Raw genomic sequence first — 18170 nt, 5'->3', positions numbered from 1 at the left:
ATGAGTGAAGGATGCTTTGTTGCGAAATAGGAAGCCAATTCTAGATTTCACTTTGGATTGGAGATGATTGATGTGAGTCTGGAAGGAGAGTTTACAGTCTAACCAGACACCTAGGTATTTGTAGTTGTCCACAAATTCTAAGTTAGAACCGTCCAGAGAAGTTATGCTGGATGGGCGGGCAGGTGCAGGCAGCGATCGGTTGAAGAGCATGCATTTAGTTTTACTTGTGTTTAGGAGCAGTTGGAGACCACGGAAGGAGAGTTGAATGGCATTGAAGCTCGTCTGGAGGGTTGTTAACACAGTGTCCAAAGAAGGGCCAGAAGTATACAGAATGGTGTCGTCTGCGTAGAGGTGGATCAGAGATTCACCAGCAGCAAGAGCGACATCATTTATGTATACAGAGAAAAGAGTTGGCCCAAGAATTGAACCCTGTGGTACCCCCATAGAGACTGCCAGAGGTCCAGACAGTAGGCCCTCCGATTTGACACACTGAACTCTGTCAGAGAAGTAGTTGGTGAACCAGGCGACGCAATCGTTTGAGAAACCAAGGCTACTAAGTCTGCCGATGAGGATGTGGTGATTAACAGAGTCAAAAGCTTTGGCCAGGTCAATGAATACGGCAGCACAGTAATGTTTCTTATCGATGGCGGTTACGATGTCGTTTAGGACCTTGAGCGTGGCTGAGGTGCACCCATGACCAGCTCTGAAACCAGATTGCATAGCGGAGAGGGTGCGGTGGGATTCAAAATAGTCGGTAATCTGTTTGTTGACTTGGCTTTCGAAGACCTTAGAAAGGCAGGGTAGGATGGATATAGGTCTGTAGCAATTTGGGTCAAGAGTGTCACCTCCTTTGAAGAGGGGGATGACAGCAGCTGCTTTCCAATCTATGGGAATCTCAGACGACACGAAAGAGAGGTTGAACAGGCTAGTAATAGGGGTTGCAATAATTTCGGCAGATAATTTTAGAAAGAAAGGGTCCAGATTGTCAAGCCCAGCTGATTTGTAGGGGTCCAGATTTTGCAGCTCTTTCAGAACATCAGCTGAATGGATTTGGGAGAAGGAGAAATGGGGGAAGCTTGGGCGAGTAGCTGTGGGGGGTGCAGTGCTGTTGAATGCAGTAGGGGTAGTTAGGTGGAAAGCATGGCCAGCCGTAGAAAAATGCTTATTGAAATTCTCAATTATAGTGGGCTTATCGGTGGTGACAGAGTTTCCTATCCTCAGTGCAGTGGGCAGTTGGGAGGAGGTGTTCTTATTCTCCATGGACTTTACAATGTCCCAGAACTTTTTAGAGTTGGAGTTGCACGAAGCAAATTTCTGTTTGAAAAAGCTAGCCTTGGCGTTTCTAACTGCCTGTGTGTATTGGTTTCTAACTTCCCTAAAAAGTTGCATATCGCGGGGGCAGTTCGATGCTAATGCAGAACGCCACAGGATATTTTTGTGTTGGTTAAGGGCAGTCAGGTCTGGGGAGAACCAAGGGCTATATCTGTTCCTGGTTCTAAATTTCTTGAAAGGGGCATGCTTATTTAAGATGGAGAGGAAGGCATTTTAAAAAAATAACCAGGCATCCTCTACTGACGGGATGAGGTCAATATCCTTCCAGGATACCAGGGCCAGGTCGATTAGAAAGGCTTGCTCGTTGAAATGTTTCAGGGAGCGTTTGACAGTGATGAGTGGAGGTCGTTTGACCGCTGACCCATTACGGGTGCAGGCAATGAGGCAGTGATCGCTGAGATCTTGGTTGAAAACAGCAGAGGTGTAATTAGAGGGCACATTGGTTAGGATGATATCTATGAGGGTGCCAGTGTTTGCGGCTTTGGGGTTGTACCTGGTGGGTTCATTAATAATTTGTGTGAGATTGAGGGCATCAAGCTTGGATTGTAGAATGGCTGGGGTGTTAAGCATGTCCCAGTTTAGGTCGCCTAGTAGCACGAGCTCTGAAGATAGATGGGGGGCAATCAGTTCACATATGGTGTCCAGAGCACAGCTAGGGGCCGAGGGGGGTCTATAGCAGGCGGCAACGGTGAGAGACTTGTTTTTGGAGAGGTGGATTTTTAAAAGTAGAAATTGTTTGGGTACAGACCTGGATAGCAGGACAGAACTCTGCAAGCTATCTCTGCAGTAGATTGCAACACCGCCCCCTTTGGTCGTTCTATCTTGTCTGAAAACGTTGTAGTTAGGGATGAAGATTTCACAGTTTTTGGTGGACTTCCTAAGCCAAGATTCAGACACAGCTAGGACATCCGGGTTGGCAGAGTGTGCTAAAGCAGTGAATAAAACAAACTTAGGGAGGAGGCTTCTAATGTTAACATGCATGAAACCAAGGCTATTACGGTTACAGAAGTCATCAAAAGAGAGCGCCTGGGGAGTAGGTGTGGAGCCAGGCACTGCAGGGCCTGGATTCACCTCTACATCCCCAGCGGAGCAGAGAAGAATAAGTATGAGGGTACGGCTAAAAGCTATAAGAATTGGTCGTCTGTGACATCCAGAAAAGAGAGAAAAAGGAGCAGGTTTCTGGGGGCGATAAAATAGCTTCAAGGTATAATGTACAGACAAAGGTATGGTGGGATGTGAGTACAGAGGAGATAAACCTAGGCATTTAGTAATTGTGAGAGAGATATTGTCTCTAGAAACATCATTGAAACCAGAAGATGTCATAGCATGTGTGGGTGGAGGAACTGAGAGGTTGGATAAGGTATAATGAGCAGGGCTAGAGGCTCTACAGTGAAATAAGCCAATAAACACTAACCAGAACAGCAATGGACAAGGCATATTGACATTAAGGAGAGGCATGCTTAGCCGAGTGATCAGAGGGTCCAGTGAGATTCAGACAGCTAGCCGGGCCATAGGTAGCAAGCTGGTGGAAGATGGGAGGGAGGTCTGTTTTTAGCCGCCTCGTGCGTTTCCGTCTGTGGGTTAGTGGGGTTCCGTGTGGAAGGGGGGACCTGTCCAAGTTGGCAAAATAGTTAGTTATAGTGGCCCAAGAAAAGTGTCCGACAGACCTATTCAGATCGCAGCCGAAAAGACAGCTAACGATTAGCTGGCCGCAGATGGGCGATCAGGTTACGTCGCGACGGAGGGGCCAGTTGGACAACTCCCTCGGGCAGATAACGTCGGTGATCCAGTCGTGAAGACCCAATGGGGCTCCGCATCGGCAGTAAAACGGGTCAGGATAGGTGAGTTGTAGCCCAGGAGACACTTCAGCTGGCTAGCTCAGGAATAGCCCACGAGTGGCTGACGGAACTCTTCAGCTGGCTAGCTAGCTAGCTCCGTAATAGTGTGTGTTAATTCCGAGACCGACGTTGCCAATAGTCAGTCAGGTAGCAGCTAGTTAGCTGCAAGATCCAGGTGTAAATGTCCAGAGCCTGCGGTAGAAATCGAGGAAAGGAGAGAGAATAGGTCCGATATGCTCTGGTCTGAGTCGCGCTGTACAAAAACTGGCGATAGCTTTTCGAGCTAATGGATAGCTGAGGACAGCTAACCGTAGCTAGCTGAACTTCAACGTTAGCCAGTGAAAATGGCTAACCTCTGGCTAGCTTCTGTCGTGGAATTCAGATGAGGTAAATAATACTTTCTTTTTTTTTTAAATTGATGAGGCGGGTTGCAGGAGAGTGCTTTGAGGTTGAGTATTTAGAATAAAAAAAAATGTAAAAAGATAAGTGAAGAAAAAATATGTAAATATATATATATATATATATACACGGGACACGACAGGACGTCTGAACTGCTACGCCATCTTGGAATCATTATCATAGTAACTTGTAACTCACTGTATCACAATTCCAGTGGGTCAGAAGTTTACATACACTAAGTTGACTGTGCCTTTAAACAGCTTGGAAAATTCCAGAAAACAGTGTCATGGCTTTAGAAGCTTCCGATAGGCTAATTGACATCATTTGAGTCAATTGGAGGTGTACCTGCGGAGGTATTTCAAGGCTTACCTTCAGACTCACTGCCTCTTTGCTTGACATCATGGGAAAATCAAAAGAAATCAGCCAAGACCTCAGAAAAAAATTTGTTGACCTCCACAAGTCTGGTTCATCCTTGGGAGCAATTTATAAATGCCTGAAGGTACCATGTTCATCTGTACAAACAATAGTATGCAAGTATAAACACCATGGGATCACACAGCCATCATACCGCTCAGGAAGGAGACGCGTTCTGTCTCCTATTGATGAACGTACTTTGGTGCGAAAAGTGCAAATCAATCCAAGGACCACAGCAAAGGACCTTGTGAAGATGCCTTGTGAGGAAACAGGTACAACAGTAAAACGAGTCCTATATTGACATAACCTGAAAGGCCGCTCAGCAAGGAAGAAGCCACTGCTCCAAAACCGCCATAAAAAAGCCAGACTACGGTTTGCAGCTGCACATGGAGAGAAAGATCATAGTTTTTTGGAGAAATGTCCTCTGGTCTGATGAAACAAAATTAGAACTGTTTGGCCATAATGACCATCGTTATGTTTGGAGGAAAAAGGGGGATGCTTGCAAGCCGAAGAACACCATCCCAACCGTGAAGCATGGGGGTGGCAGCATCATGTTGTGGGGTGCTTTGCTGCAGGATGGACTGGTGCACTTCACAAAATAGATGGCATCATGAGGATGAAAGATTATGTGGATATATTGAAGCAACATCTCAAGACATCAGTCAGGAAGTTAAAGCTTGGTCGCAAATGGGTCTTCCAAATGGACAATGACCCCAAGCATACTTCCAAAGTTGTGGCAAAATGGCTTAAGGACAACAAAGTCAAGGTTTTGGAGTGGCCATCACCAAGCCCTGACCTCAATCCTACAGAACATTTGTGGGCAGAACTGAGAAACTGAAAAAGCGTGAGCCTACAAACCTGACTCAGTTACACCAGCTCTGTCAGGAGGAATGGGCCAAAATTCACCCGACTTATTGTGGGAAGCTTGTGGAAGACTACCCGAAACGTTTGACCCAAGTTAAACAATTTAAAGGCAATGCTACCAAATACTAATTGAGTGTATGTAAACTTCTGACCCACTGGGAATGTGATGAAAGAAATAAAAGCTGAAATAAATAATTCTCTCTACTATCATTATGACATTTCACATTCTTAAAATAAAGTGGCGATCCTAACTGACCTAAAACAGCAAATTTTTACTAGGATTAAATGTCAGGAATCGTTAAAAACGGAGTTTAAATGTATTTGGCTAAGCTGTATGTAAACTTCCGACTTCAACTGTATATTTTTTGGTTACTAAATCATATCAAATCAAATTTTATTGGTCACATACACATGGTTAGCAGAATGCTTGTGCTTCTAGTTCCGACAGTGCAGTAATATCTAACAAGTAATCTAACAATTTCACAACAACTACCTTATACACACAAGTGTAAAGGGATGAATAAGTATATGTACATATAAATATATGGATGAGCTATGGCCGTGCGGCATAGGCAAGATGCAGTAGATGATATAGAGTACCGTATATATATATATGAGATGAGTAATGTAGGGTATGTAAACATTATATAAAGTGGCATTGTTTATAGTGACTAGTGATACATTTATAACATCCAATTATGAATTATTAAAGTGGCTAGAGATTTGAGTCTGTATTTTTGCAGCAGCCACTCAATGTTAGTGATGGCCTTGAGATAGAAGCTGTTTTTCAGTCTCTCGGTTCCAGCTTTGATGCACCTGTTCTGACCTCGCCTTCTGGATGATAGCAGGGTGAACAGGCATTGGCTCAGGTGGTTGTTGTCCTTGATGATCTTTTTGGCATTCCTGTGACATTGGGTGGTGTAGGTGTCCTGGAGGGCAGGTAGTTTGCGTTGTGCAGACCGCACTACCCTCTGGAGAGAGGTTGTGGGCTGAGCAGTTGCCGTACCAGGCTGTGATACAGCCCGACAGGTTGCTATCGATTGTGCATCTGTAAAAGTTTGTGAGTGTTTTCGGGGACAAGACACATTTCTTCAGCCTCCTGAGGTTCAAGAGGCGCTGTTGTGTGTTCTTCACCACGCTGTCTGTGTGGGTGGACCATTTCCGTTTGTCTGTGATGTGTACGCCGAGGAACTTAAAACTTTCCACCTTCTCCACTACTGTCACGTTGATGTGGATAGGGGGCTTCTCCCTCTGCTGTTTCCTAAAGTCCACGATCATCTTCTTTGTTTTGTTGACGTTGAGTGTGAGGTTATTTTCCTAACACCACACTCCGAGGGCCCTCACCTCCTCCCTGTAGGCCGTCTCGTCGTTGTTGGTAATCAAGCCTACCACTGTAGTGTCGTCTGCAAACTTGATGATTGAGTTGGAGGCATGCATGGCCATGCAGTCATGGGTAAACAAGGAGTACAGGAGAGGGCTGAGAACACACCCTTGTGGGGCCCCAGTGTTGAGGATCAGTGGGGTGGAGATGTTGTTTCCTACCCTCACCACCTGCGGGTGGCCCGTCAGAAAGTCCAGGACCCAGTTGCACAGGGCTGGGTTGAGACCCAGGGTCTCCAGCTTAATGACCAGTTTGGAGGGTGCTATGGTGTTAAATGCTGAGCTGTAATCGATGTACAGCATTCTTACATAGGTTTTCCTCGTCCAGATGGGTTAGGGCAGTGTGCAGTACTACATGATTCTATATGTGTTATTTCATAGTTTTGATGTCTTCACTATTATTCTGCAATGTAGAAAATAGTAAAAATAAGAACAACCTTGGAATTAGTAGGTGTGTCCAAACTGTTGACTGGTTCTGTATATGATAACACAAACTCATTACCTTGATGCTTTCTCTGTTAAATCTAATGACACCGTAAATCAAGCAGACAACAACAGATGATCAACATCAATTCGCTAGGGATATTAGATCCATCATGGATCCAGGCACAACTGTCTTCACTTGCGTAACGAATGAGAACAACATATTCTGGACATTCCTTGCGAATTGCTTTTTTCCAGCACTTGAGCTGTTGTTGCATCGCATGCGCTATCACAACAGCTGTTCATCACTTGACTGTCAATCAGAAAATTCCTTCCTGGATCAGATGATGGGTGAAAATATCACAGCTTAATTAAACAGCTCAATACCAAATGCGCAAGTATTATGCATAATTATTGAAGAGCCACATTAATGACAGTATTGATTTAGTTTTTAAGTATCAAGGTAAGGTGACTCTCATTTTGCAATGGTATTATTTTGGGGGGATTTGTGTGGCAATGAAAACTGTTTCCACCCTGTGGCACAGGGGTGCCGAACTAAATCAGGGCGTGGGCCATATTGAAAAAACACAACAAATTTGTTGGCCAGACAAAGCCTATTATGTTTGTTTGCGATCAAACTGGCCATTGTTTTATTTGAAAGAATAATGTCCAATCATAATGTCCAGTTACAGTATGTACATAGCAGTGTTACAGTACTCAAGACCACATTTTGAGTGTCTCGGTCATGTCTCGGTGTCGGATACATTTGTACTCGGTCTTGACTAGGTCTTGGACAGTGAGGACTCATAATTTCTTTCTGAGACCAGCCGAGACCAGCGTAGTAAAACACGAATAATTATCAGCTTCCAGTAATTAAGTGCATAAAACCTCTTCACCAGGCCAAACATACACACTCCTTGAAACATTAATACCTGAACAGTCTTTATATCTATTATAGACATGTTTGAGCAGTGACAAACCTATTGGACCTAGGCCTTCAGTGTGTGACAGGTTCGTGATGCTGAAAGGACAGCAACGGTAATACCTGCACACTCATGTAGGAGCAGTAGCGACCCGTCATTCAGGGCAGGTTTTGACCCCCACGTTTTTTTTTCAAAAAAGGAAAGGGTTAATCTTTCCTAATCAACAAAAACCGAAGAGATTAAATCAGAATGTCATTGAAAACAATAATTGCAATTATTATTGTTATTATTATTTTTATAAATCCTTAGCCCTTCTCTGAAGGCATAGAAGGCCCTCATTGTTCCCCACTGTGTTCGGGTTAGTAATAATTCGTAGAGTGGCTCTATTTTCCCTCAGCATAATTTTTTTTCTCACCATTCTGAATGTCTAAAGAATCCGTATGTTCTTCTGAAATATGAACACAGAAATACAGGACATTTTGAACTCTTATTATGCTGGTGATTTGACCAAATTACAATCATGGTCTTGAATTGGATTGGCATTTTTCTGACCTGGTCTCGGACCCCTTATCCCCCTCCCGGTCTCGGTCTTAAAACTCTGTCTCGCCCCCCCGCTGGTCTTGTTCTTGACTCAGACTCGATTTTCTCCGGTCTTGATCTTGAATGGTCTCGCTTTATTTGGTCTCGAACACAACACTGGTAGGATGCTGTACTTATTAAAACAAAAGAGAGAAATAATGTTTGTCCAGCCTTTGCTGCTGTGCTTGCAGATGTGCATTACATGCTGCGACCCTAATCAACTTTTAAACTCCAAATAACAAAAACGTAGCTAGACTGTTGTCACATTTAAACGTAAATGATATATATTTTTTGCATTGCATCGATCACCATTGCGGTTAAACGCAGCATTGCTGTATGGTGCACGCAAAATGTATTGTTGTTGAGTAACCAGCCTAGGCTACTGCTCAAATGTTGCTGTAATAGGCTATATGTTTTCCTTTACATTGCTTTTAGTTGCAGGTTTAGTTTTTTGGTTATTCATTCACTGCCAAGCTTTAAAAACCCAAACTGCAACATTTTAGTAGCCTAGCTAGGACTGTGGTATGTCTGTACACTTTCCCTCCGCAGCGTGCTGTAAGCAACACAAATTACTTTGAATTCACCCATGCAAGCGCATCAGGCTGTAATTTCATGAAGTAGATGACTCAACTGTTGACTCTTTTATACTGGCTTGTGTGTCCTTTAGTAGTAATTTATACCCACGTGTGAATCCTGTATTGTATAACTTTTTGACAACCAGGATGACATTTTCTGTAGGCTAGAGCAATGACCCATTGAAACTGAAACTTGGCATGTGCATTTAACCTACAACATGTTTCAACTTTTGATCCCGTAGAAGATTTGGTCAGTACCATTAGTGATGATATGACAGGGCACTGGCTGGCTTGTGTGTGGGTCGGAGGAGGGGTGCGTGTGTGGCAATGCACAGCATGTTGGCAGTGCTTGCTGTGACTTGAAGTGCAGCGCATGGCGGGTGGTATGGAAGCGGGCCAAAATGAATTGAATTGACACATCTGGCCAGCGCAACTCATTGCGCTGGCCAGATGTGTCACGGACCGGAATCGTCCCGCAGGCAGTGGCGATTTTAGCATGTAAATCTTGGTGGGGCAAACAAAACATATATAAAAAATTATACATGTCAGCAAAGCCACCACACAACACAACACTAAACAATGCACTATAACGGTGACAAACAGTGCCCAAAAACTGTTAGGGCCTACATAAAGCTGTCCCAACAGCAGAGTCCCAACAGCAGTCCCAACACCTTACCACTGCTACACCTGGCCATCAGCGGAGGCTTGTCTGGCAGCGAAACAGTTAATTCAGCCTTATTTACTGCCTTTTTAAAAACCATTGCTGATATGGCTGACTTGTTTAAACAAACGTGGTTTCTACTGACAATTGAAATGGACAAACTATGCCATAAGGGAACGATGAGCGGATAAGAGGCAATCCGTAATTCCGATTAAGACATTAATGAGCGAGCATGGGCCGTTCTTACAGTATTCTCCCTGTACACCAAGTCAGAACTGTAGGATAAATAACGGGGGCATATAAGCAGACAATGAAAGCTCTTACAATATTCAATGATTAACATTACATTTCTCTAAAACAGGCTATAGGCTACATGTGCACCACCAAGTCGGAACAGTTGGCAAAATTAATAGGGGAAAAGGGACCAAATTATTAGTGTGAGGCACATGGGCTACTAACAGCTTACTACACAACATATACTTAGTATTACTTTCTTAGCTACAGTATACATATCTCCCTGGCATATTACAGAATTTATGCAGCAGCATACAATACATTTTTCGACTCACCTTGTTGTGCTATTCTCACTTCCTTCCAAACCACTCATTGTTGAATTTGCGATTTCCAACTTGTTGTGTAATGTTTATGTCTGATGGCCGATGAGCACCGATACGTTGTATCTATAATTTCTCTTCATTATTTCTCTTCATATGACAAGGATGAAAAGGATTTGCCAGGAGATTGTTGACTTGATTATTGATGATGACTGCTAGCTAAGATTTTGAAAGTATGATGTTGACATGATCAGTCCAATCAAAGCTACTGTACATATAACGTGATTTGATGTCATTTTATCTGTGGCCAATGACCTTGAGCCTTCTTGGATGGGCACTTCTAATGTAACTCTATGTCAGCACCCAAAGAGCTAGAATTTTCAAGGTCTCCCCTTAAACTTCACGGTGACGTAGTTTCCCCATGAATGACAGAACACTGAGCCAGTCACGGCGCAATGCTCCGTATTTTCTGCTGGCTTGCCCCAGCACCACAGACAGCACTGAGCTGGGCTGAAACACATGCATTTTGGACCTGCCTTACTCAACAAAACAAAAATGAGACCATGTTTGTATGCAGCTTTATTAACTCAATTATATATATTTGTTTACATTGTTTGCAAACTGATATGTGACTCGTATTAATGCCAAAATAACATGCAAAAGAGGAAAGCCTATTTTTTGCTAAATGACTGGTCGCCACTGCCAACAGGCCTTGTGTTTTGACACGTGCTGTAGCATAAGGAGACACAAAATGTTACTTATGTACACTGCATTTCTGAGATCTCTATACAAAAAAACTGTCCCGGCAGCTAGATCTAGGATTCTTCAAGGGTCAAGTTCAATGTCTAATTTAACTGATTCATGCTTAATATATGATTATAACGACAACTTACACTCCCATAAATGCAAGGCCAGAAAAGTAATGTTTTATGTCTAACATGATTTTGCACAAATTCGTCAAGACTCCAACTATGAGAAAGTGTTAAACATAAGTTTTAAATCAACTCTTGAATGTGATTGAATATAGCTACACTATATATACAAAAGTATGTAGACACCCTTTCAAATTAGTGGATTCGGCTATTTCAGCCACACCCGTTGCTGACAGGTGTATAAAATTGAGCACACAGCCATGCAATCTCCATATAAAGAATGACAGAGCCCTGACCTCAACCCCATCGAACACCTTTGGGATGAATTGGAACGCCAACATCAGTGCCCGACCTCACTAATGCTCTTGTGGCTGAATGGAAGCAAGTCCCTGCAACATCTAGTGGAAAGCCTTCCCAGAAGAGTGGACGCTGTTATAGCAGCAAAGGGGGGGATGTTCGACGTGCAGGTGTCCACATACCTTTGTATGTGTGTTCCGTGTTATATTTTAATTACATAATTTTTTTTTGCAGATTATTATCAGTGACAGCTGTATCAAGTTTTCCAGCGTAGGGAATCCTCATTGGTATCCTAGTATATAGAAAGAGCCATATACAAGTGTGCAGATGCCTAATGTCTGAGTATGCTTCAGTAATGTGTCATTCTCTCAAATGAATATGTGTGTGGGAGGGTAAAAGTCCATCAGTGAATTTAGTTTTCTCTGTGGAGCTTTTGAACAGTAAAAACCATTTTGCCTGGTTTCCCATCTGCATTCCAATTGCTCATTACTCAATGGGAAATATCTGGCAACTGCAACATCATAGAAGCTTTCAATGTGGTCATCCCGTTCCCCACAAGCTAACTCCATTAGTGGTAATGTATTGCATTGACAATGTTTTCTGGTAGGCCTACTTCACCTATGTCATTTAATATGTTGAACTTGAATACTTTGATTACACATTTGTGAATTCTAAGTAGTTGAATGACAGTGATGATGATGTCACCAAACGAACACTCCTTGCAGCTCCACCTGTTGGTCTCCCTCCTCCACCCCCTCATCCCCCTCCCTTTTACTAAACCCCACATCCTGGGAAGACGGATTAGGGGTTAGGGGTTTGAGAGAGAGAGCAGAGACAGATTGTCCTAGAGGACATTGGTCATGAATTACCAAGACCTTATGTCATGCTGTCTTTATAAATGCATTACACACTTATGACCCATGGTTCAAGTAAGGTGTTACAGAGCATTATTACAGACACCTATTACTCAGCATGGGGTCCAGGAATAGTACCAGGGTTTCTCAATTTCAAGGAAAATTATTCCTCAAAATTATCTTTGGTATTTGTTTCATTAGACCATTGTTGACATAGTCCCAAAATGATTTGCTTGTCAGCAATCAAGTTTTCAAGATATGTGACATTCAAAATACAGAAATCATCCCGTATGATGTATTTAGTCAACAATGGACTAATGAAACAAATACCAAAGATAGTTTTTGAGTGGAGTTTTCCTTTAACCCTGACAGATTCTCCAGCCAGGGAATGCCCAGTCAAGCAGTTCACCAGGGCCTAGGTTCTTTCTAAACTGTAGATGAATAAAGGTGAAAAAAAAAATAAAAAAATAAAAGTGTTTGCCTAAGCACAGAAATCCACCATCATCTCCTTAATCAGACTTTATAATGATTCATTTGAATGATGTTCATTTTGTTAATTGTGAAATTCTCTCATTTATGGGTCTGTTTCAAATGAAAGCTGCAAAGTCTATTATAGACTGCTGTAATTCAAGGCGTGGACTAGGCTTCTGCTGAGTCGCCTACAGTAAGGTTGTTTTAGAGCGACCAAGTGCTTTTATGATATCCTAACTTCATATACACCGAGTGTACAAAACATTAAGAATACTTTCCTAATATTGAGTTGCACCCCAACCCACATACCTTTTGCCCTCAGAACAGCCTCAACTTGTTGGGCATGGGCTCTACAAGTTGTCAAAAGCATTCCACCCTGGCCACCCTTCAGAGCCTGGTTCCTCTCTAGGTTTCTTCCTAGGGTCCTGACTTCCTAGGGAGTTTTTCCTAGCCACCGTGCTTCTACATCTGCATTGCTTGCTCTTTGGGGTTTTATGCCTGGTTTCTGTATAAGCACTTTGTGACATCTCCTACTATCATAACCTGTTCAAAGGCACGTAAATCTTTTGTCTTGACCATTCCCCCTCTGAATGGCACAGATACACAATCCATGTCTCAATTGTCTCAAGGCTTAAAAGTCCTTCTTTAACCGTCTCCTCCCCTTCTTCTACACTGATTGAAGTGGATTGAACAAGTGACATCAGTAAGGGATCATAGCTTTCACCTGGATTCACCTGGTCAGTCTATGTCATGGAATATTTTGTCCTTAATGTTTTGTATATTCAGTATGTTTCTCCATGATGTATATAAACAAAATATATATCTGTAGGCAAATCCATTTTTATGTTTGAGCACTTTCAATAGGCCAAGCCTATGTACTGATGGCAGTATTAGCTAATGCTCCAGTTAAAATGTCTCAGTCTCTGTATTGATGGGGGGACTTTCACCCAGTGAAAGCTATACTAGGCAGTATACTGTACTGTATATCTAACCCATCATAGGCTTTAATGCCTGTCTTCCATGCTGGCGGTGGCCAGTAGCAGCTATCAGCCAAATGGAAGTGCATGACAGACAGGTTCCCAGCCAAGGCTGAGTGATTGGTCTGCTTTAATTGGAACCACCAAGTGTCTGGTCACCTGTCCATTTCCTTTATCACTAAGCAATGACAAGATGTCTGGTTTATGGGTCGGTATGTAGAGGGCTAGAAGTTCTCATTCACCTCTCAGTGTGTAGATAATCCCTCTATATACTGTATCTGCCAAACACACACACACACACACACACACACACACACACACACACACACACACACGAGCATACCTTTCACAGGAACATGCACACAAGAAGAAAAGCTTTATTTTTTTATCCCTTTCATAACATAAAAGACTAGAACATTTATTTTTATAATGTGTTTTCACCATCCCTTCTGTCTCTCGTTTTCTCTCTCTCTCTGTTTGTACAGACGCGTTCCAGTCTCTGCTATCCTTCACTCTAAACCTGACCACTGGTCTGTTTGACAGTGCCTATGAGCCACTCTCCCAGGACGCTCGCCCCTTGGTGGCAGACCTCTTCTCCGACCTCTCTCTCTTCCTGGGAGGAGACGGCAACACCTCCATGGAGCGCTCTGTGCACCGCTTCTACGACAACCTCTTCCCGCTGGTTTACCGGCGTCTGGTCAACCCTGGGCTGGCCTCGGCCCCACCCTCCTCTGAGCACAGCGAGTGTCTGCGCATGACACGCCAGGATGTCAACCCATTTGGGTCCCACCCTCGTGTCCTGGTCGAGGGGCTGACCCGGGCTCTGAGCGCAGGACGGGCACTGAGCCAGGCGCTGGTGATAGGGGCAGAGGTGCTGAATGCCACAGAGCGGGCGGGGCTTGCCAGGGAGTGTGGGCGGGCTCTGGTGAGGATGCAGTACTGCCCCCATTGCAGGGGCCTGACCCTGATCCAGCCGTGTGGAGGACTGTGTCTGAACGTGATGCGGGGCTGCTTGGTAGGGCTCTCGGAGCTGGACGGGCCCTGGAGGCGCTACGTGGCCCTGCTGCAGGAACTGACAGGGGCCCTGGCTGAAGGCCACGACCTGGAGCTGGCTCTGCAGGGCATCAGGAACCACGTCAATGACGCTATCCTGCACGCACAGCTGCACGGGCCACGCATCAGCGCCATCGTGAGTCAGTGCCTCACCCACCACTCATACTTCACCTGTCATAGGACTGTACTAATATGACACACCTCTTAAGGCCCATGATGACACCACTTGGGCACATGACCATCCCTCACACCATTCATTTACATCACAGGACACATGCAACAAAAATAATCTTGGTAGGTCTCATCTGTCATATAAAACCTGTTCTCTTAGGTCTTTGGGTTCTCTATTAATGACACCCACAAAAGAACTCTCAAGACTCTTCTGTGCAGCTCTGTGGTTGGCTTCTGTGGCTGAGTGGATGCCTGGCTGGGGGGCATGAGGCTGGCATGGACCTTCTCTCTTGGCTTTGGACTCAAGGGGCTGGGAGATGGGAGGCTGGCAGGTTTATTGGTACTTGTAAAGCAGGGGACAAGAGAAGAGAGGAGGAAGAATTTGCTAAATTCCACCAAAGCTCAATGTATCCCAGTGGGCCAAGCAAACAATACACTTTTTTACTTAGAATGACAGATAGGATATTATCTCTTTGCTGACACAAAAGAGAACCTGTGGTGTAGAAAGACATAGATTCATATCTGATTCTAGCTGTTTTTCCTGAGTGATTTAGTTTAACAGGCTTGAATATTAAGTTCTAGCTCCGATGATAGGTAGGATTATGGTAATGATGACAACTGTGGGCCTGATTAGATTGTGGTTATGAATATGATTATAATTGACTTTAAGATAATGAGACATGAAAGATTACACTATATAACACATACCTGTTTATGTTGTACAGAGATGTTAGGGGGACAGGAGTGGGGGTCTGTGAGGGCCAGAGATGTTAGGGGGACAGGAGTGGGGGTCTGTGAGGGCCAGAGATGTTAGGGGGACAGGAGTGGGGGTCTGTGAGGTCCAGAGATGCTAGGGGGACAGGAGTGGCAGGTCTGTGGGGGCCAGAGTGGTTAGGGGGACAGGAGTGGGGGTCTGTGGGGGCCAGAGATTTTAGGGGGACAGGAGTGGGGGTCTGTGGGGGCCAGCATCCCTCCCCATCCCATCAGCACTCCTCTCTGTTACTGACATTGTCATTGTAGTAGTGTATTTACAGTCTGCCTGCCACCCCCAGGATCAAGTGTTGCTCATTCGCTGGTTCAACATGGCTAGGATGGCTGGGTCTCAGGTTACCCCCAGGGCTGGCATTTGTGGTCTGGACCCAGAGATGGGAAGGGAAGGAGTAGGCAACGATGACTCATTCGGTCATATGACTCATTCAGTCACCTTCACAAACCTCTTCCTTTTCAACTCCTCTTCCTCCTCCTCTTCCTCTTCCTCCTCTTCTTCCTCCTCCTCCTGCTCCTCCTCAACTGTTTTCCATCTCCACACAGAGGCATGTGTACAGGTGTGTTTATAAGTGTTTATAATTTATGGGGATTATCTTTCTAGATGTCCTGCTGCATGTCTTTCCTGTGGCGTTAAACCTCCTCCTACAGTAAGATGGAAGACAGCCGAGTATCTTATTACCTTATGCATGATGAAAGTACCAGACTACCAGATTGACGAGATGTGGGCCTAGCTCTCTCTTTTCCTCTCTCCTCTCCTTGTCTTCCTCCTGTGACATCGTTTGTTGGACCAGGTTTCCAGTTGGCATGGGGAGAATTGCCTCCTCAGCACATCCATACAAACAATCCATTAGCCTATCTAGTTAAGTGTATCTAGGTGCCTGACGCAGCAGGAGCTGCAGCAGGCCAGAGCAGATGCACCTTACCTCCCTCTTCCCCCCCCTCCTCCCACCACAGCCTGCCAATCACTCCCTCTCTGCCAAAATGCAACAAGGTGGAGAGGAGAGTAGGTGTCCAAAACACTTAGCAAGGAGAGATACTGGAATGACGATAGACTTCAGAAAAGCCCACCTAACACAGATAGTGACTAACATTCTTTCACATTTCAGCAATATTTTCAACTCTTGCACCAGGTATTGCTGTAGCGTTGCAATTACTATTGTAATTAAGAATCTCAGAATTGTAATGAATACATCCAGTTGATTTAAGTGAAAATGCTCTGCAATTAGTGATTTATAAAGGATTTATCAATCCTTAGAATCCATACTGAAAGCTTTGGAGGAACTAAGCCAGAGTTTGGCTGGGGCACGGGGTGGCAGGGGCTCTAAAGAGATCTTGATTGACGGGACGCAGGGGCGCTTTGGTGATGTCACTCAAGCTCCGGCAGTCTTTTGATGAGTTAGAGTTCACTTTATTAGCATGAGCATACTCTTTGTCCTGCAGAATTGTGGGTTTTAAACTGTGTGTTTGTGTTCTGGTCTGGCATTGAGTTGTTTTGAGGCTTCCTAAAGGATCTGCCAGCTATTCAGTGGGTTGCCTCTGGTCCTGTCCAGCCGTCTAGAGCCCCAGTGAATCCCCCTCAGAAAGTGTCTGTAGGCGGACCACAGCCTGCCCTCCAGAATGCAAATCCAACTCTGGACAAAGACTCCTCATGCTGACTGGACAACCCTATCCCACAATGCTTTGAAACTCAGGGCCTGGGACAGAGTGATGAGAACATTTCTGTGGCTAATCTCTGGACAAATAAACTTCTATAGGAACACACACACACCGAGGAGGCTGGTGGGAGGAGCTATAGAAGGACAGGCTCATTGTAATGACTGAAATGGAATGAATAGATCAGAGTCAAATATGTGGTTTACATATGTTTGATGTGTTTGATGCTGTTCCATTTTTTTCCATTCCAGCCATTACAATGAGCCTGACACACACACACACACACACACACACACACACACACACACACACACACACACACACACACACACACACACACACACACACACACACACACACACACACACACACACACACACTTGAGTACATCTTCCCTCCAGCTTTCCGACAACAGTTGCAATTAGGGGTGACAGTGGCAAGCAGATACCCTTGGTCTTTGGCTTCCCTCTTATAAAAAGAGAACATTTCCCAGATGTATGCAAACACATTCTCACAAGTGATACACATGAATACACACACATACCCTTAATGTCAGTGAGCTGGATTGCTGTCTAATCTCTGGGGAAGGCAGTGTGTGTCTCTGTTGGTCTCACTGGTTTTGTCCCAGCTTTATGTGGGCATGCTGCCTAACTCAGAGCTTAGGCAGAGCTTTCTGAAAACGTCCATATTTCACTGTTTCACAGCACCCTACTTACTGTCCAGGGGCCAAATGAGCTAATTCCATTAGAGGGCCTTTAAAGCCTGTCCACAGCTGTGTGGGTGGGAGTGGTAAATGGGATCCATGTCACATCGGCCTATAACTCACTCCCAGCTACTCTACACAGAAGGCTGGATATGAGAGAGGGAGAGAGAGAGAGAGGGGGAGGGAGAGAGAGAATACATTATCTCAGCTTTTCGCTTTGGGCAGGCCACCGGTTGCTGACGTCTTTAACGTCAGCTCATACTCTTCCTCTCTCTCTCTCTCTCTCTCTCTCTCTCTCTCTCTCTCTCTCTTTCCATTGCCCCCGCCAGCATCCGGACAATAAGTCATAAGAGGGAAGGAAAGAAAAATGCAACACCATAGCAGCATCTGCATATCCACTGGCCCCTGG

The 18170-nt window shown here is 44.6% G+C and overlaps 1 protein-coding gene across 3 annotated transcripts in view; it reads left to right on the top strand.

Annotated features, from left to right (window-relative positions):
• Positions 1–18170, top strand: part of LOC115192524 (glypican-5) — a 136438-nt gene that overhangs the window by 31266 nt on the left and 87002 nt on the right. For all 3 annotated transcript variants that reach the window (XM_029751137.1, XM_029751136.1, XM_029751138.1), the window contains exon 3: positions 13899–14602. In XM_029751137.1, the coding sequence (XP_029606997.1) occupies positions 13899–14602 (704 nt within the window). The remainder of the gene's footprint in view (positions 1–13898; positions 14603–18170) is intronic.

Source organism: Salmo trutta, chromosome 4, assembly GCF_901001165.1.
Source record: "Salmo trutta chromosome 4, fSalTru1.1, whole genome shotgun sequence".
Taxonomy (NCBI): domain Eukaryota; kingdom Metazoa; phylum Chordata; class Actinopteri; order Salmoniformes; family Salmonidae; genus Salmo; species Salmo trutta.
This window is presented reverse-complemented; position numbering and strand designations above follow the sequence as displayed.